This window comes from Ranitomeya imitator, chromosome 1 (assembly GCF_032444005.1).
Source record: "Ranitomeya imitator isolate aRanImi1 chromosome 1, aRanImi1.pri, whole genome shotgun sequence".
Lineage (NCBI taxonomy): Eukaryota > Metazoa > Chordata > Amphibia > Anura > Dendrobatidae > Ranitomeya > Ranitomeya imitator.
Window position 1 is genome coordinate 161126808 of NC_091282.1, and position 21177 is coordinate 161147984.

The following is a 21177-nucleotide window of genomic DNA, read 5'->3' on the forward strand; positions in this document are numbered from 1 at the left end:
TTCATTCATTCTGTGTGTTTACCTCACCTTGAGATTTGTGTTAAGTTTATAGATGTCAGTAGAACTCTCCATTTGGCGGTCAAAATCCCAAAAGCGCACTCCACCATTCTCCGTGCACGTGTGAGGCGGTAGTTAAAAATTCTTTTAGTTTGGGTTAATCTACGCCTGGAGTAGGGTTTCAGCAGATGTTCTGACAGCTGAAAGGCTTCATCCCCAACACAAACAAAAGGCATTGGTGGCCCAGAGGTAGTACTTTTTATAGTTAAAATATTCTGATCCCGAACCAGCCGGTTTCACGATACAGATATGTTTCCCGTCCACCGCGCCCAAGCAATTGGGAAACTGACACACTTGCTGGAATTTCTCGGCTACTTCCAACCAAATCTCCATTGTGGGATGTGGTATAAATTCATCGTGCAAAGAGTCCCACAGTGCACAGCAAGTGTGATTTACAATTCCGGAGATGGTGGAAATACCCAGACTGAACTGGAAATGTAGTGATGAAAGGGATTCTCCAGTAGCAAGGAATCTGTGAACAAAATCAAGGCAGAAATTACTATAAAATCAAATTAAAATCAATTAAAGTGTACTACAGGAGTACATCCAATAAAAATGGCTTACCGAAGAGTAACCATCAGATGCTCGGCCGGTGAAATAGAGAATCGGCAATACGTATCACTCCTTTGGATGAGATGTTCAATTCGGTCCACCAATAGATCAAAGTTCTCCGCTTTCATCCGCACATATGAGAAAAATTTCTCTGGGTTTCCTAGTAGCTCCATGTGCACAGTAGAAAACACCCCACTGGTCATTCTCTGTGCGGTGATGGGGTGGATCCACAAACGGCGTCAGCGCAGACGCATGATGCGTTGTCTCTCTCGCTCCGTCTCCTGAACAATTGCTTTCAAGCGATTCGCCTCCACAATGAAATCCACGTTTTTCTGCAGAATCTTCGCAATAAAGACATCCATCTTTCTCTCCAAACACTTGCTCCTCTCCAACCTGTGACTGATGGGCCGTAGGAAGACTGTATATATAGTTTTGAGCCTGGAGCCTCCCAGAGGCGTTCTTAAAAACCGGATCCGTCAAAAACAGGATGGAAAAACAGACGAAACGGATGCCAACCAGATGGGACGGATACGGTTTGTCGCCAGATCCGGCTGAAAGTGACTAGAACTCAAGGGGAGTCACATACAGAATATATAGTCCCCAATTCATCATTTGTAAGGGGATTTAAGTCACTTTCCTTCATTTACTCTTATGGTTTTAGTTGCGTTTTTTGCACCAAATTCATCAAAATAGGGCACGCAATTCATGAATTTGGTGCAAAGTCTAAAATAGACTTTGTTCCTCACTTAAACTGCTTTTGCAACTTTCGGCGTCAAGTCACAAAATATTGCGCCAAAATACTGACATGCTGAAAAATACAGCAAGGGGGACTGGAACAAAATTGTGCCAAATTTTGTGACTTTTGAAACAGTTGCAATGGAAGATTCAGGAGAAAACATTTGGAATTTATAAACACTACCACCCACAAAGCGGGGGAAAAAAAGAGATCACATGTAAAATAGACTTGAAAAAAGGCACAAATAGAATAATAAATTGGGTGCAAACATAAAAAGGACACACAAAAAAAAGGCACAAAGGCAATGATGAATCAGGGGCATAGTGTTGCCTCTACACACTTTAAAATATGAGCAATGGAGAGCTCCTCATAATAAAATATGGGAAAATTACCAATTTGTTCATTTAAAGGGTTATACGGTTCTATCTTTAGAAGCACATCGCTCCTGGCCTCCGCCATCCTTTTTTGCCATTTTAGGTGTACTCTTGAAGATTTACAGTGCTGACCATCAACATAGTCGGACCACTGGTGTTAACTGTGTGCTAGCTGTTAGCAGGGATAGCTTTGCCTCGCCTGTCGCCTCTACAACATCGGATAAGGGCAAGAGGATACAAATTGGTTGGATCCATCTTCCGTACAGCTTCAGAGCATTGAGCAGGCTGTAAAGTGTAGTGCCTACAAGCAGTGTGCGCTCCTTATCTAGGTAACTGGCCACTCCGAGACCACAGGGTCTCAGGTAATAAGCTGTACACTGTCAAATTACGGGTAAACATCTTGGTCACGTAGAGAAATTTTAATAAGGGATGAATTGCAAAGTTGCTTGTTTTTAATAGTATGTTGCAATTTTAACTATTTGAAGAATGTGAGATAACCGATTTAAATATTGATGACCCTTTCTTATTACTTCACTGTTCTTTCACAAACCGCTCACTTGCGCTAGGTGTGGCTCTGGAGATCTGTCAGAAACCCCTAACTTTTTATTTTTTTCCCTCCAGCCAGTGTCCTGCAAGCTATGTCCCTTCTGATTTGTTCTGAGATGTATCAAGTATCCAGACTGAAGCATATATGTGAGTGTAACATCACCACTCAGCTCCAGAGCATGCCTAGCAGAGAACTGGCATCAACCAGCCTGAATGTGGTCAGTCTGCTCAAGAAAGCCAAGGTAATGCCAACTTGAGGACAACATCATGAAATGTTAAAGGGGTCGTCCACTACTAGGACAACCCTTTCTTACCGACCGCCGATACGTCTTTTAACGGCAGCAGTAAAGGGTACTTATTCCTTAGCGCCGCTTTTTATTGGCTCTGAGAAATAAGTGTATAGCAACCCCCAATGTTTTAAAATTGCAAAATTTTCCAAATTTTTGCCAAATTTACGTTTTTTTTCATAGACACAACAGCTTGGCCATTAAGGTCAAAATTGGCTCGGTCACTTAGGGGTTAAACTAAGTGTTATGTCTTGATAGAATAATAAAGCCTGTACTCACCTCCATGCCGGTGTCGGCACTCGCGGTTCCGGGGCTGTGAGGCAGTGGAATGACATGTGATGCCTGGTGCCCAATCAGAACTGGTGTCACTGTCTCTGCCTTCGCCTTCGGACAAACTGAACATGAAAAGGAAGTCCAGGCTGCAGCTGATCCCAGACTTCCTCTTCATGTTCAGATTGTACGAAGGTGGAGACAGTGATGCCAGCTGTCACGATGTGACCTGACCCAACGGAGGGTCGGTCAGCGGACAACGCAACACACACAATGGGATGGAAATGGGAAGAGGAAGGCTCTACTGATATAGAAATGGGGGATGGTCACCACCTGAGCTCAAACCTGAGCCTTTCCCTGCACTACCCTAATGCCCTAAGTGGGTCCTTCTCCCCCCACCTCTACCAGGAACTTCATCCTTCGCTGTCACCTAGCACTGCCCTGGCTAGCAAGGGGTACTAGCCTCACCACTGTAGATAGTATCACACGGGACAGTGACAAACATGGAAGGGAGTAGGAGAAAGAAACCACACTTAGCTTCCAGATTCCGCTGCCAAGCTCCACACCACAGATGACACAGAAGCTGGACTCCAAACTCCAGAAACAGCAGGCACCAGAGTGCTGCCACTGTAAGGTTGGTCTTCATAGACAAACTCTATCACCAACAGTCAGCTTATGCTTTAGGTGACCATTTAAATGATGGTGGAGTGGTCACCACCCACATCAGCTGACCTAGCAACTCTGCAGTTATAACAGATTGCCAGCGAGGGAACCTGATATTAATCCCTGCCGGTCCTGAAAGGAAAAAAGCTACATTTAAAACAGAGCTACCACAAATCCAAAAATGGATCGTGACAGTACCCCCCCCCCCTTTCAATGAGGGGCCTCAGGACCCTCAACATCAGACCTCACTGAAAACAATGTATGGTAAGGACCTGATCTCAGGCTTACGGCAAACACCGTCCTCCTCCCTAGAAAGAACAACAGGGCACAGATTTGGTGTATGTCTCCCTGATGCATCTATCCACTCCGATAGCAAGGGCCATAGCAGTTTCCAACGACCCTGGAGTAGCCTTCTGCACCAGAGTATCCTGTAGCCTTGGTGACAAACCATGAAAAAAATGTCTCTTAAGAGCAGGGCCTTCCACTGCGTGTCAGTGGCCCACCTCCTGAACTCTGAGCAGTACTCCTCAGCCGGCCCCCTTGCTTGATTTTACGGAGTCTAGACTCAGCCACGGAGATGCCATCAGGATCCCCATACACCAGCGCCATTGCCACAAAAAACTCATCCACTGACCACAGAGATTCTGAATCGGTCGGCAGAGAGAAGGCCCAGGATTGGGAATTGCCCTTGAGAAGGGAGTCAATAATCCCCACATGTTGTTCCTCACTCCCAGAAGAATGAGGGTGGAGCCTGAACTATAGCTTAAATGCCTCCTGAAAAATAAAAAATGTATCTCTCCCTCGAGAGAACCTGTCCGGGACAGATATCTTGGGTTCTGGTTGAGCCTGCACATGAGTTGAGACCCAGAACCCCAACAACTGCTGAAACTGCTGCACAACCTGACACTGCAGCTCCTTAACCTCATTAGTGAGGATCTGGATCAGCTGGGCAAAAGCCTGGGTTTAAGCCATAGGTTCACTAAAAAATATTGGTTGGTGATAATGTCACAATGTGATCCGACCCAACGGAGAGTCCGGTCAGAGAACGGCGCAACAGACACACAATGGGATGGAAATTGGGAGAGGAAGTTCCTATTGATAGGGAAATGGGGGATGGTCACCACCTGAACTCAAACCTGAGCCTGTCCCGGCACTCCCCTAACGCCCTAAGTAGGTCCTTCCCCCCACCGCCATCAGGAACCTTGTCCCTTGCTGTCACCTAGCACTGCCCTGTCTAGTGCACTGGCCGGCAAGGGGCGCTAGCCTCACCACTGCAGATAAAACCACACAGGGGACAGTGGCAAACACAGAAGGGACGTGGAGAAAACACCACACTTAGCTTCCAGACTTCGCTGCCAAGCTCTACACCACAGATGACGCAGAAGCTGGACTCCAAACTCCAGAAACAGCAGATACCAGAGAGCTGCCACTGCAAGGCTGGTCTCCATAGACAAACTATCACCAACAGTCAGCTGATGCATTAGGCGACCATTTAAAGGATGGTGGGTGTGGTCACCACCCACATCAGCTGATCTAGCGACTTTGCAGTTATAACAGATTGCCACTGAAGGAAACTGATATTAACCCCCGCTGGTCCTGAAAGGAAAAAAAGCGACATTCAAAACAGAGGAACCAGAGCTGCCACGAATCCAAAAATGGATTATTTTTTTTTATCAGGCCCAAACATTTAGTTTAATAAGGGGATACCCTAGTAGTGGACAACCCCTTTAATATTAGAGGTGTGTTTATGGAAATGGTATAGAGAATAACATTCATTATTGATAATGTTGAAATATAGTGGTAAAAAAAAGTTTTAGTGTAGCCTAGGCAAACACTAGTAAGGTCACAGTCACATGTTCAGTATTTGTTCAGTACCATTTTACATCAGTATTTGTAAGCCAAAACCAGGAGTGGAACAATCAGAGGAAAAGTATAATAGAAACACGTGCACCACTTCTGTATTTATCACCCACCCCTGGTTTTGGCTTACAGATACTTTGAAATGCTATCAAATACAGAACGAGTATTTTTAGGCCATGTTCATACAAAGTGCTAAACTCATCTGTTGTTTTAGCTCTCACTTCCCTCCAGTACATTGGCATGTAGCATGGCAAACCAGGTAGGGATCTGATACATGAACGGTCATTCCCTGGAAGCTTTGGTCATTTGTTGAGACTTGGTTATAGGCTGTCCTGTTCTTCAATTTTGTAAGGTAGAGCTTCAGGAAACATATATTTTATATAGTATTAAAAGCTAAGCTTTATATGGGTCAAATGTTTGCCCCAATGTTACTTTTTGACATGTGAACATCTGCATACTCTTGTGTGACAGTAGTAAAAGGCATCTACCACACACCCTTATATAGGATGTGATCTCAACATTATAAAGGGGTATTCCCATCTCCAAGATCCTATCCCAATATGAAGTAGGTGTAATAATAATAATATTATCAAATTCTTCCAACTAGAAATGTAGCATAGTTCTTTTGATTCACTATGTCACTTCCCCCACGTGAAGGGCAATGCAGTAGCATAGGTATCCATATTTACAACCACTCATATAGTGACAGTTAATTGCTAGTGGTCATAACCATGGATACCTAAGCTACTGCACATGATGTAAGCGACATAATGAATCAGAAGAACTATACTACATTTCTAGGCATTTGCTATTATTATTACACCTTCTACATACTGAGATAGGATCTTGGAGATGGGAAAACCCCTTTAATTTCTTACACATTAAGCCTGCTTGTGCTTTAGGCCACTTTCATTGTGTACTGCTTAATGCGTAGGAAAAGATAAGAATTTTTTTTTCATACAAGAAAAACGGGGTTGACAAACGGACCAAACATGAATTCAGGACACTGAAAAAAATAACCATTTTTCATGCATGAAAAAAATGAATAATATGTGGAACCCACCTTGAAAAAAGAATGTAATAAATAATGGTGTAATAGATAATAAATGAAAAAAAAACTGGGTGCTGAAATTTGGGGAAGAAAAAAACTAAAGCATTTAGTTCAGCACTAATAGCATTGTCCTCATCTGGACAGCAATACCTTAAATACTGCAATGTCCCAAATACAGTAATAACACATACACAAGTCCCGGATTAGTGCCTTTCCACTGATGTCGGCACTGTGTCTCCCGGGACTTATGTGACATTATGTCACTTAAAGGGATATTCCTACCTCCAATATCCTATCCCAATATGTAGTTGTTGTCATAATAATAATTATAGCAAATGCCACCAATTAAAAATGTGGTATAGTTTTTCTGATTCGCTTTGTCTCTTTCCTCATGTGCAGGGCATTGCAGGACCATAGTTATCCATGGTTGTGACCACTGGCATAGTGACAGTTTGCTAGTTGCTAGTGGTTGTAACTATGGATACCTAAGGTCCTGCAATGCCTACACATGAGGAAAGAGACCTAGCGAATCAGAAAAACTATACTACATTTGTAATTGGAGGTATTGACTAATATTATTATTATTGCACCTATTACATATTGGGATAGGATCTTGGCGTTACAATGCAACGCTTAAAGAGGTATTCCCATCGGCAGCCTTCTCGGTTCTCCCAGAACTCTTATCAGTTGTAAGGCTATGTGCACACGTTCGGGATTTATTGCAGAAATTTCCTGAGAAAATCCTGAGATTTTCTACAAGAAATCTGCAAGAAATCTGCATGCGTTATTTGCGCGTTTTTACCGCGTTTTTGGTGCGGTTTTTTGCGTATTTTTCCGGACATTTCCCAATGCATTATGTAGTGGGAAATCTGCAAAAAATCAGCAAAATTAATGAACATGCTGCGTTTTTTACCGCGATGCGTTTTTTTCACGGAAAAAAACGCATCATGTGCACAAAAATTGCGGAATTCATTAAAAATGATGGGATGCATAATGTATGCTTTTTTTGTGGTTTTATAGCTTTTTTTATCGGGGAAAAAAACGCTAAAAAAACGCAAAAAATCAGCAACATGTGCACACAGCCTAACGTGTGCACACAGCGTGCATTTGATAAACCAATGTCAAGTGAGTGCCAGGAGAAACCATGTTGACATTGCTGGAGCAGTGCTGGTCCAGAGTGGAGTACGTTGGGGTTTTTTTGTTTGTTTTTATTTTTGGGGCACTGTGGCATTTGAGAAGGGGTTTCCAGTTATTAACAATGCCATAAAGGAGGCACTTAAATATTTTAGATTTTGTTCTTTAACTATTTTTAATTATACCATTCATTTTTTTGAATTAAGTGAAATGTGACCTTAAAATGTATACCTAATAAGTGTACATTTTTTGCTTTACGGTTTATTTGCACAACCAATTTTTCAGTTGTCATGTGCACAACAGACTGCACAGGAGGCAGTAAAACAGTCGATAGCACAATTCACGTGAGCAATTGTTTTACAAGGATTGTGCATCATCTTACTCTGTCCTACAAGAGTCTCGGGTATGTGCGCATGGCATCTTTAAGATGCTGCGGGACTCGCCAAGTTCTCTTAGGCAAAGACTCTTTAGGTAAAAGCTAGTGATATTTTTCCTGAAGTGGCTTTGCTGGCGGTTATGCCTTAATCTTTGGGTCGGCTTCTCTGCCGACGACTTTTTGTCCATAATTTAAACTATAACTAGCAATAACAGGTTTCCTAGCAGAAGCCGCTGTGGAATGAACATGTTGCTTCTTTTAGCGGCTTCACACTTTCCGAATCCTGAAAATGTTGAAAGAAATAACAAAAAGCTGAACATGTGCACAGCAATGTTGTTTTTACATTGCTGTGTATTATTTTAATTTTTTGCAGCAGTTTTGTGGCGCTTTTCTAATAGATTCCACCCATAATCTGACCTGAAAAGACGTCGTGTTCACATAGACTCATATCCATGTTAATGGTCCTATTGGTTTTTCCATCTGTATAAAACCACATTCAGTATTTGGTCAGTATTTTACATCAGTATTTGTAAGCCAAAACCAGGAGTGGATGATAAGTACAGAAGTGGTGACTTGTTTCTATTATACTTTTCCTCTGATTGTTCCTCTCCTGATTTTGGCTTACAAGTACGGAGGTAAAAAACTTTCCCAAACACCGAACATGTGCACATGGCCTTAAGAAATTGTTCAGCTCATTAATAACTTATTTTCTGGAGCAGTTTCAGGATTCTCAAGATCTGCTAGTAAAACATGAAACATTAAAACATAATGATTGGTTCCAGTGTAAACAGCAGATAGACAGCGTCATGGAAAGTGATGCATCAGGGATTATTGTATATTCTGCTGGCCCCATGTCCTGGCAGGACACAATGCAAGTTTTGTTCTGCCAAATTACGTGAACATGTGTAAATCTTTGCCAATCAGTGATTTTAAATAACCAGTTTCTAGCACCATAAAAATGTTTCAGTATTTTTACAAGAGGTCTAAAGAGAAACAATTAACAGTACAGTCATAGTTGTAGGACGTTATAGAAAAGTGTTAGGCCCATTTCCTCTGTCCCTTTTCTTCAATAGGAATAATAAATCCCCCGCACCCCCACCAAAAAAAGAGAGAAAGGTGGAAATTCCCCAATATACAATGATTTCCAAAAGTGTTGGCACCCTTGAAATTATTTCAGAAAATGAAGTATTTCTACCAGAAAATTATTGCAGTTACGCATGTTTTGTAATATCCATGTTTTATGTTGCTTTGTGTGTATTGGAACAACACAAAAAAAGAGATAAAAAGGCAACTTAGACATTTCACACAAAACCCTGATAATGGGCCAGACAAAATTTTTCCAAATTTGTGGATAAACAACAAGTGTGGGTAATATGAAAATCCCACCTGAAACCAGATAAAAAGATACTCAATCTTTGCATTGTGTATCCTTGTTTGCCACGATAAGCATGAAGAACAGAAAGAAGAGAAGAGAACTGTTAGGACTTGAGATCCTAATTTGTTGAAAAATGTCAACAATCTCAAGGTTACAAGTCTATCTCCAGAGATCTTGATGTTCCTTCATCCACAGTGCGCAACATAATAAAGAAGTTTAAAATGCATGCCACTGTAACTAATCTGCCTGGATGTGGAAGGCAGAGAAAAATTGATGAAAGGTTGCAACACAGGATAGTGCGGATGGTGGATAAGCAGCCCCAATCAAGTTCCAAAGAAATGTCCTGCGGGCTCAGGGTGCATCCATCAGTATCAGGGCAAACTATCCATTGACATTTGAATTAAATGAAATGCTGTGGCACGAGACCCAGGAAGACCCCACTGCTGACACAGAGACATAAAAAAGCTAAACTGCAGTTTGCCAAAATGTACGTGCCTAAGCCAAAATCCTTCTGGGAAAATGCCTTGTGGACAGATGAGACCAAGATAGAGCTTTTTGTTAAAGCACATAATTACTGTTTACCAATAATGGAATGAGGCTTACAAAGAAAAGAACACAATACTTACAGTCAAATATGGTGGAGGTTCAAAGATGTGGGTTTTTTTTTTGCTGCCTCTGGCACTGGATGCCTTGACACTGTACAGGGCATCATGAAATCTGAAGACTAACAAAGGATTTTGGCTCTCAATGTAGTGTCCAGTGTCATAAAACTGGGTTTACGTCCTAGGTCATGGATCTTCCAGCAGGACAATGACCACAAACATACTTCAAGAGCCACCCAGAAATGGATGGAAACAAAGCTCTCTGGAGTTTTGAAGTGAGTCTGGATCTAAATCCCATTAAACACCTGTGGAGAGATCTTAAAATTACTGCTGGGAGAAGGCGCCTTTCAAATATGAGAGGCCTGGAGCAGTTTGTAGAAGAAGAGTGGTCCAAAATTCCAGTTCAGATGTGCAAGAAGCTTGTTGATTGATATTGAAAGTGATTGATTACAGTTTTTTATTCCAAAGAGCGTGCAACCAAATATTAAGGTGAGGGTGCCAACAATTTTGTCCGGACCATATTGGGGACTTATGTGAAATAATGTCCACTTTGCCTTTTTTTCTCTTTTTTTGTGCTGTTTCAATGCACACGTGTATATAACAAATCATGTATAATTGCAATAATTTTCTGGGAGAAATACTTAATCTTTTGCACAAATTCAAGGGTGTCAACATTTTGGCCATGACTGTATCCCTATAGACTGTGTAGGTAGAGAATAAAAAAAATGTATGCACAACAGGTCTCCTGAAGCAAGCTGCTGCATGTGATTAGTATAGGAAATAATGCACTGATGGGGGTTAATTTGAATAGCACGGCTACTCTCACGCCATAGGCCACATTCACCTGAAAATGCCCAGAGTGTCTTTTTGGCTTCCAATTGGTGATGTGCTTCTGTATACCTTTTATTTGTTATGGAGAATAGTGTCTGTTGCTCTGTTATATATGGATGCATCCAGAAAAACAATGTATATTCTAACTGTTTGTGAACAGCTTGGGAAGAATTCACCATAAGCCTATAGAGAGAAATCCGTTGGATGCGTCCAGAGTAGAGTTGAGCGACCTTGACCTTTTTAGAGTCGAGCCGGGTTTTGCGAAACCCGACTATGTCCAAAGTCGGGTCGAGTGAAATCGGCCGATTATGACGTAAAGTCGGGATCGACCGAAACACGAAACCCAATGCAAGTCAATGGGGCAGCATAGTCGGCAGTGAGTGGGGGCCAGGAAAACACCTAGAGTGGCCATTTTAATGTCAAAACCATCCATTCTTCTTAATGAAGCTTGTCAAGCGTAATTTACCTTATAATAATTGGAAGGCATTTGAAATTGGGGGTCATTTGGCTAAAGTTGTGGGGGGTAGGGCTGGTTCAAGTAATTAGTGGGCCCAGGAAATCTGGACCACGTCACGGCAGTGGAGCAGGGAGAGGTAAGTATTTCAACTTTGCAAGTGCTGTGAACCTGAGCAAGCAGGGGGGGCCCACTCGTTGGCATTGGCACTGGCACAGGGCCCCTCAAAGTACAGCGGTGTGTTTGCACGGCGGGGGCGCCTCCCACCGGCAGCAACACTTTTGCGTACTATGAGAGGCCCTGTGCCAGTGACGTCGCCAACTAGTATTCCTCCCCCCACCTGATGAAGGAACCTGCACTTTCATCTGCACCTTCCTCTTTGTCCCCGTGTAAGGTGGTATGGTATGCGGGAAGAGCAACCTGACTTTCAGCAGGGTCACAATGTTGTTGTGTAGCGTGCACGGGGAATGTTGCGTTATGGGTCAATGTACCAGCAGACTCATCTATCACTGGCTGGGCAATGGGCACGATGAAGTGGAAACACAGATATAGGCCCAAAGAAGAAAGTGGGCTAAATGCAGTTCAAAATTGGTAACACAGGAATAACCAGGGGGCATTGCAGTGGAGGACAACTGGAATGAGAGGCTGACACAGAGAGTAGGGCCAAATCAGTAAGTAGTCGAAATGCAGTTCAAAATTGGCAACCGTAGTAAACAGGCGGCACAGCTTTGTTCAGTGGAGGAGAACAGCAAGGAGTGGCAGACACCGATAGTAGGCCCCAAACCAACTAGTACGCCAAATGCAGTTGTTCCATTTAACCACAATTTAATGAGAGCCTGAAGATAGAAGCTCAGGAAAGGCAACCTGGGGAACACCTTGGAGTGTAACACACCATCTCTCTCCACCCCATACCCATTTTGTATGGCCTAATGCAGTGTACTTTTCTACAACTACTAAACGAGAGTCGGAAGACCGAAGCAATGGCAAGGAAACCTGGGGAACACCTTAGAGTGTAACACACCCTCTCTCTACACCCCATACCCAATTTGAAGGCCTAATGCAGTGTAGTTTCCAAGAACTACTAAACGAGAGCCGGAAGATCGAAGCTCAGGAAAGGCAACCTGGGGAACACCTTGGAGTGTAACACACCCTCTCGCTACACCCCATACCCAATTTGAAGGCCTAATGCAGCGTAGTTTCCAACAACTACTAAACGAGAGCCGGAAGATCGAAGCTCAGGAAAGGCAACCTGGGGAACACCTTGGAGTGGAACACACCATCTCTCTACACCCCATACCCAATTTGAAGGCCTAATGCAGAGTAGTTTCCAAGAACTACTAAACGAGAGCCGGAAGATCGAAGCTCAGGAAAGGCAACCTGGGGAACACCTTGGAGTGTAACACAACGTCTCTCTACACGACGGAAGGGCTGATTCTTAGGAAGGAAGGCTGTTGGAAATAAGCATTGCGCGTCCGAGGGTGATTATATTCTTATTAGGTATATACTCACCCTCGGACGCGCCCTGCTTCTTTATTTGGAATGAATGTTTATTTGCAATGTGGTGTTGACTTTCTCTATTATTTTGGTAATTAATGATTTTATTATTTTCATTATTTTGCATCTTCTCGGCAATAATATAAAGAAGACGCGACAGGACAACACTCGGTGGATGCCATATGTGTGTTTTCAATTTAAAAAAACTTTCAGTTAACTACTTGCAGGAGAAAGTAATTGTAGCTGGTGGCCATTTTTAGTACTGTACCAGATTAGAGTTGTGTGTTTGTTTTTAATGTTAAAATGTCTGCATTTGATATCTCACCAGTATTTTCTTTTTTATAAGCAAAATACTTATTTTTATATTTTCTGATGTTGGTTCCAGGGGTACACGGCCAGCAGTGCCCAGGTCAGTGTAGTAGTAGTTGAAAGAATGGACCGCAGACAGGCATCGAAGGCCTAAAATAATAACACATGGCTGTAGGCAATTTTAAATTGGTTCCAGGGGTACACGGACAGCAGTGGTGTGGTCAGTGGAGGCCTAGTGGAAGGAGTGACCGCAGACAGGCATCGAAGGCCTAAAATAATAACACATGGCTGTAGGCAATTTTAAATTGGTTCCAGGGGTACACGGACAGCAGTGGTGTGGTCAGTGGAGGCCTAGTGGAAGGAGTGACCGCAGACAGGCATCGAAGGCCTAAAATAATAACACATGGCTGTAGGCAATTTTAAATTGGTTCCAGGGGTACACGGGCAGCAGTGACCTGGTCAGTGTAGTAGTAGTTGAAAGAATGGACCGCAGACAGGCATCGAAGGCCTAAAATAAAAAAATTGGGCTGGCTGTAGGCAATTTTAAATTGGTTCCAGGGGTACACGGGCAGCAGTGACCTGGTCAGTGTAGTAGTAGTTGAAAGAATGGACCGCAGACAGGCATCGAAGGCCTAAAATAAAAAAATTGGGCTGGCTGTAGGCAATTTTAAATTGGTTCCAGGGGTACACGGGCAGCAGTGGTGTGGTCAGTGGAGGCCTAGTGGAAGGAGTGACCGCAGACAGGCATCGAAGGCCTAACATAACAAACTTGGGCTGGCTGTAGGCACTTTTAAATTGGTTCCAGGGGTACACGGGCAGCAGTGGTCTGGTCAGTGGAAGTCTAGTGGAAGGAGTGACCGCAGACAGGCATCGAAGGCCTAAAATAATAACACATGGCTGTAGGCAATTTTAAATTGGTTCCAGGGGTACACGGACAGCAGTGGTGTGGTCAGTGGAGGCCTAGTGGAAGGAGTGACCGCAGACAGGCATCGAAGGCCTAAAATAATAACACATGGCTGTAGGCAATTTTAAATTGGTTCCAGGGGTACACGGACAGCAGTGGTGTGGTCAGTGGAGGCCTAGTGGAAGGAGTGACCGCAGACAGGCATCGAAGGCCTAAAATAATAACACATGGCTGTAGGCAATTTTAAATTGGTTCCAGGGGTACACGGGCAGCAGTGACCTGGTCAGTGTAGTAGTAGTTGAAAGAATGGACCGCAGACAGGCATCGAAGGCCTAAAATAAAAAAATTGGGCTGGCTGTAGGCAATTTTAAATTGGTTCCAGGGGTACACGGCCAGCAGTGCCCTGGTCAGTGTAGTAGTAGTTGAAAGAATGGACCGCAGACAGGCATCGAAGGCCTAAAATAATAACACATGGCTGTAGGCAATTTTAAATTGGTTCCAGGGGTACACGGACAGCAGTGGTGTGGTCAGTGGAGGCCTAGTGGAAGGAGTGACCGCAGACAGGCATCGAAGGCCTAAAATAATAACACATGGCTGTAGGCAATTTTAAATTGGTTCCAGGGGTACACGGACAGCAGTGGTGTGGTCAGTGGAGGCCTAGTGGAAGGAGTGACCGCAGACAGGCATCGAAGGCCTAAAATAATAACACATGGCTGTAGGCAATTTTAAATTGGTTCCAGGGGTACACGGGCAGCAGTGACCTGGTCAGTGTAGTAGTAGTTGAAAGAATGGACCGCAGACAGGCATCGAAGGCCTAAAATAAAAAAATTGGGCTGGCTGTAGGCAATTTTAAATTGGTTCCAGGGGTACACGGGCAGCAGTGACCTGGTCAGTGTAGTAGTAGTTGAAAGAATGGACCGCAGACAGGCATCGAAGGCCTAAAATAAAAAAATTGGGCTGGCTGTAGGCAATTTTAAATTGGTTCCAGGGGTACACGGGCAGCAGTGACCTGGTCAGTGTAGTAGTAGTTGAAAGAATGGACCGCAGACAGGCATCGAAGGCCTAAAATAAAAAAATTGGGCTGGCTGTAGGCAATTTTAAATTGGTTCCAGGGGTACACGGGCAGCAGTGACCTGGTCAGTGTAGTAGTAGTTGAAAGAATGGACCGCAGACAGGCATCGAAGGCCTAAAATAAAAAAATTGGGCTGGCTGTAGGCAATTTTAAATTGGTTCCAGGGGTACACGGGCAGCAGTGACCTGGTCAGTGTAGTAGTAGTTGAAAGAATGGACCGCAGACAGGCATCGAAGGCCTAAAATAAAAAAATTGGGCTGGCTGTAGGCAATTTTAAATTGGTTCCAGGGGTACACGGGCAGCAGTGGTGTGGTCAGTGGAGGCCTAGTGGAAGGAGTGACCGCAGACAGGCATCGAAGGCCTAAAATAATAACACATGGCTGTAGGCACTTTTAAATTGGTTCCAGGGGTACACGGGCAGCAGTGGTCTGGTCAGTGGAAGTCTAGTGGAAGGAGTGACCGCAGACAGGCTTCGAAGGCCTAACATAACAAAATTGGGCTGGCTGTAGGCACTTTAAATTGGTTCCAGGGGTACATGGGCAGCAGTGTATGGTCAGTGGAAGTCTAGTGGAAGGAGTGACGGCAGACAGTCTTCGAAGGCCTAACATAACAAAATTGGGCTGACTGTAGGCACTTTTAAATTGGTTCCAGGGTAACACGGCCAGCAGTGGCCTGGTCAGTGTAGTAGTTGTAGAAAGAAGGGACCGCAGACAGGCTTCGAAGGCCTAACATAACAAAAATGTCAAAACAATGGTATTGTCAGTGCCAGGCATTGAAGGATGTCAGCGGCTAGACTACACATTGGTGAAGCTGTGAGAGATAATTTTGCTAGTGGTAGAGCACTGTTTGAGCTGGGGGGGGGAACTGTCTTGTGGCCGGCGGTACAGGCACAGGGCCCCTCATATTACAACGGTGTGTCTGACGTTGGGTGCGCACCACCACCGCCAGAGACACTTTATTGTACTATGAGGGACCCAGTGGCAGTGCCGTCGACCAAAAGCGGCCACACCCACCTCTTCAGACAAACAGCACTCTCAAGGGTCCAAGCGCAAAGTGGCGATAGCACGGCCCCGTGTGGGGAGTTTGGCCATTTCGTGAGGTGGAAACATGTCGTATGCTGGACAATCAGGTGAAGAAAATTACGAGATTGGAAAAGTCATTCAGAATAGTCCACAGGCAAGACCTTTTCATAGGAAAGCTAGGTGTCAGCCGGGCAGGGTGGGGCAAAAGATTTTGAAATCCAGTTGTGGTTCATTTTAATGAAGGTTAGATCATCTACATTTTGGGTAGCCAGACGAGTCCTTTTTTCTGTTAGTATTGAACCTGCAGCACTGAATACTCTTTCTGATAGGACACTAGCTGCCGGGCAAGCAAGCTCCTGCAATGCATATTCTGCCAATTCTGGCCAGGTGTCTAATTTGGATGCCCAGTAATCAAATGGGAATGACGGTTGAGGGAGAACGTCGATAAGGGATGAAAAATAGTTTGTAACCATACTGGACAAATGTTGTCTCCTGTCACTTTGAATTGATGCTGCAGTACCTGTCCTGTCTGCGGTCATAGAAAAATCACTCCACAACCTGGTCAGAAAACCCCTCTGTCCAACGCCACTTCTGATTTCTGCCCCTCTAACACCTCTGGTCTGCTGGCCCCTGGAGCTCGTGTGAGAACGATCACGGGCGCTGTGTGCAGGGAATGCCAGAAGCAAACGGTCAACAAGAGTTGATTGTTTTGTTGCTAATATTAGTTCCAAGTTCTCATGTGGCATAATATTTTGCAATTTGCCTTTATAGCGAGGATCAAGGAGGCAGGCCAACCAGTAATCGTCATCGTTCATCATTTTTGTAATGCGTGTGTCCCTTTTGAGGATACGCAAGGCATAATCCGCCATGTGGGCCAAAGTTCCCGTTGTCAAATCTGCGGTTGTGCTTGGTTGAGGGGCAGTTGCAGGCAAATCTACGTCACTTGTGTCCCTCAAAAAACCAGAACCCGGCCTTGCCACGCCACCAATTTCCCGTGCCCCCGGGAAAGCTTCCTCATTAAAAATATACTCATCCCCATCATCCTCCTCATCCTCCACCTCCTCTTCGCCCGGTACCTCGTCATGTACACTGCCCTGACCAGACAATCGCTGACTGTCATCAAGGCTTTCCTCTTCCTCTGGTGCAGACGCCTGATCCTTTATGTGCGTCAAACTTTGCATCAGCAGACGCATTAGGGGGATGCTCATGCTTATTATGGCGTTGTCTGCACTAACCAGCCGTGTGCATTCCTCAAAACACTGAAGGACTTGACACATGTCTTGAATCTTCGACCACTGCACACCTGACAACTCCATGTCTGCCATCCTACTGCCTGCCCGTGTATGTGTATCCTCCCACAAAAACATAACAGCCCGCCTCTGTTCGCACAGTCTCTGAAGCATGTGCAGTGTTGAGTTCCACCTTGTTGCAACGTCTATGATTAGGCGATGCTGGGGAAGGTTCAAAGAACGCTGATAGGTCTGCATACGGCTGGAGTGTACAGGCGAACGGCGGATATGTGCGCAAAGTCCACGCACTTTGAGGAGCAGGTCGGATAACCCCGGATAACTTTTCAGGAAGCACTGCACCACCAGGTTTAAGGTGTGAGCCAGGCAAGGAATGTGTTTCAGTTGGGAAAGGGAGATGGCAGCCATGAAATTCCTTCCGTTATCACTCACTACCTTGCCTGCCTCAAGATCTACAGTGCCCAGCCACGACTGCGTTTCTTGCTGCAAGAACTCGGACAGAACTTCCGCGGTGTGTCTATTGTCGCCCAAACACTTCATAGCCAATACAGCCTGCTGACGTATGCCAGTAGCTGCCCCATAATGGGAGACCTGGTGTGCAACAGTGGCAGGTGCGGATGGAGTGTTTGTGCGACTGCGGTCTGTGGACGAGCTCTTGCTTCTGCAGGAGGACGAGGAGGAGGAGGAGGAGGAGGGGGTGCGAACGGCTACAGACAACTGTTTACTAGACCGTGGGCTAGGCAGAACTGTCCCAAACTTGCTGTCCCCTGTGGACCCTGAATCCACCACATTTACCCAGTGTGCCGTGATGGACACGTAACGTCCCTGGCCATGCCTACTGGTCCATGCATCTGTTGTCAGGTGCACCTTTGTGCTCACAGATTGCCTGAGTGCATGGACGATGCGCTCTTTAACATGCTGGTGGAGGGCTGGGATGGCTTTTCTGGAAAAAAAGTGTCGACTGGGTAGCTCGTAGCGTGGTACAGCGTAGTCCATCAGGTCTTTGAAAGCTTCGCTTTCAACTAACCGGTAGGGCATCATCTCTAACGAGATTAGTCTAGCTATGTGGGCGTTCAAACCCTGTGTACGCGGATGCGAGGCTAAGTATTTCCTTTTTCTAACCATAGTCTCATGTAGGGTGAGCTGGACTGGAGAGCTGGAGATCGTGGAACTAGCGGGGGTGCCGGTGGACATGGCAGACTGAGAGACGGTGGGAGATGGTATTGTTGCCGCCGGTGCCCTAGATGCAGTGTTTCCTACTACGAAACTGGTGATTCCCTGACCCTGACTGCTTTGGCCTGGCAAAGATACCTGCACAGATACAGCAGGTGGTGCGCTAAATGGTGGTCCTACACTGCCGGAAGGGATGTTGCGTTGATGACTAGCTTCATTGGCCGAGGGTGCAACAACCTTAAGGGACGTTTGGTAGTTAGTCCAAGCTTTCAAATGCATGGTGGTTAAATGTCTATGCATGCAACTAGTATTGAGACTTTTCAGATTCTGACCTCTGCTTAAGGAAGTAGAACATTTTTGACAGATGACTTTGCGCTGATCAATTGGATGTTGTTTAAAAAAATGCCAGACTGCACTCTTTCTAGCATCGGATACCTTTTCAGGCATTGCAGACTGAGCTTTAACCGGATGGCCACGCTGTCCTCCACCAGGTTTTGGCTTTGCCACGCGTTTTGGGCAAGATACGGGCCCGGCAGATGGAACCTGTGGCGATGTTGATGCCTGCTGCGGCCCCTCCTCCTCCTCTGCTTCAGAACTGCTGCCGCCTGCACCCTGTTCCCCCAATGGCTGCCAATCGGGGTCAAGAACTGGGTCATCTAATAACTCTTCTTGTACCTCCTGCGCAACTTCGTCTGTGTCACCGTGTCGTTCGGTGGTATAGCGTTCGTGATGGGGCAACATAGTCTCATCAGGGTCTGATTCTTGATCAGCACCCTGCGAGGGCAATGTTGTGGTCTGAGTCAAAGGACCAGCATAGTAGTCTGGCTGTGGCTGTGCGTCAGTGCACTCCATGTCAGATTCAATTTGTAATGGGCATGGACTGTTAACTGCTTCACTTTCTAAGCCAGGGACGGTATGTGTAAAGAGCTCCATGGAGTAACCCGTTGTGTCGCCTGCTGCATTCTTCTCTGTTGTTGTTTTTGCTGAAGAGGACAAGGAAGTGACTTGTCCCTGACCGTGAACATCCACTAACGACGCGCTGCTTTTACTTTTACCAGTTTCACGAGATGAGGCAAAAGAGCTAGAGGCTGAGTCAGCAAGATAAGCCAAAACTTGCTCTTGCTGCTCCGGCTTTAAAAGCGGTTTTCCTAATCCCAGAAAAGGGAGCGTTCGAGGCCTTGTGTAGCCGGACGACGAACCTGGCTCCACAGCTCCAGACTTAGGTGCAATATTTTTTCCCCCACGACCACCTGATGCTCCACCACTACCACTACCCTCATTACCAGCTGACAATGAACGCCCCCGGCCACGACCTCTTCCACTAGACTTCCTCATTGTTTTAAAAACGTAACCAAACTAACGTTATTTGTTGCAGTCACACAACTTACACGGTGAGCTATAACTTCTGTATGATTTAGCTACCCCTTTACAGGTTGGTGAGACCACAGCGAAAATCAGGCCCAATGTTACACACTCTTTTTTTGGTGGCTGCAAATTAGAGAGATGCCCCACACGCAGGACTGTCACTGAAGCACAAATGTTAATATTAATGTCACACTATTATTTTTTTTTTATTTTTATTTTTTTCAGGAACACTTTAGAAACCCCCCAAAAAAAAAAAAATAGATTTTTGCAGGGAGAATTTAGAAAACAAATGTAACAAACTATATGCTTTCTATGGGCCACTGAGTGAGAGATGACGCACACAGGAATCAGGAGTGGCACACAAGCCCAGAGGCCAATATTTTTCTACCAATGATTGATGGAGTTATTTTCTCTGGTAGATTTTGGAACCCAAATCAAGGAAAAAAAATGTAGGCTTTCTATGGACCACAATTGGAGAGAGAGAGAGAGAGAGATGGCACACCCAGGAGTCAAGACTGGCACACAAGCAGAAAGGCCAATATTAATCTCCCACTGTTTTTTTTGGTTGTTTTTTTTTTTTTTTTTTTCAGGGAGACTTTAGAAAAAAAAATAATAAAAAAAATATGATTTTATCAGGAAGAATTTAGAAACCAAATAAAATAAAATGATTTTTTCAGGGAGAATTTAGAAAACAAATAAAACCAAAAATAGGCGTTCTATGGCCCACTGACTGAGAGATGACGCACCCAGGAGTCAAGACTGGCACACAAGCAGAAAGGCCAATATTAATCTCCCACTGTTTTTTTTGGTTGTTTTTTTTTTTTTTTTTTTCAGGGAGACTTTAGAAAAAAAAATAATAAAAAAAATATGATTTTATCAGGAAGAATTTAGAAACCAAATAAAATAAAATGATTTTTTCAGGGAGAATTTAGAAAACAAATAAAACCAAAAATAGGCGTTCTATGGCCCACTGACTGAGAGATGACGCACCCAGGAGTCAAGACTGGCACACAAGCAGAAAGGCCAATATTAATCTCCCACTGTTTTTTTTGGTTGTTTTTTTTTTTTTTTTTTCAGGGAGACTTTAGAAAAAAAAATAATAAAAAAAATATGATTTTATCAGGAAGAATTTAGAAACCAAATAAAATAAAATGATTTTTTCAGGGAGAATTTATAAAACAAATAAAACCAAAAATAGGCGTTCTATGGCCCACTGACTGAGAGATGACGCACCCAGGAGTCAAGACTGGCACACAAGCAGAAAGGCCAATATTAATCTCCCACTGTTTTTTTTTTTTTTTTTCAGGGAGACTTTAGAAAAAAAAATAATAAAAAAAATATGATTTTATCAGGAAGAATTTAGAAACCAAATAAAATAAAATAATTTTTTCAGGGAGAATTTAGAAAACAAATAAAACCAAAA

General features: G+C 44.3%; 1 protein-coding gene across 2 annotated transcripts in view; it reads left to right on the top strand.

The window, feature by feature from the left end:
• Positions 1 to 21177, top strand: part of RHOBTB3 (Rho related BTB domain containing 3) — a 153436-nt gene that overhangs the window by 122573 nt on the left and 9686 nt on the right. For both annotated transcript variants that reach the window (XM_069751976.1, XM_069751983.1), the window contains one exon: positions 2341 to 2507. In XM_069751976.1, coding sequence (XP_069608077.1) covers positions 2341 to 2507 — 167 coding nt within the window. The remainder of the gene's footprint in view (positions 1 to 2340; positions 2508 to 21177) is intronic.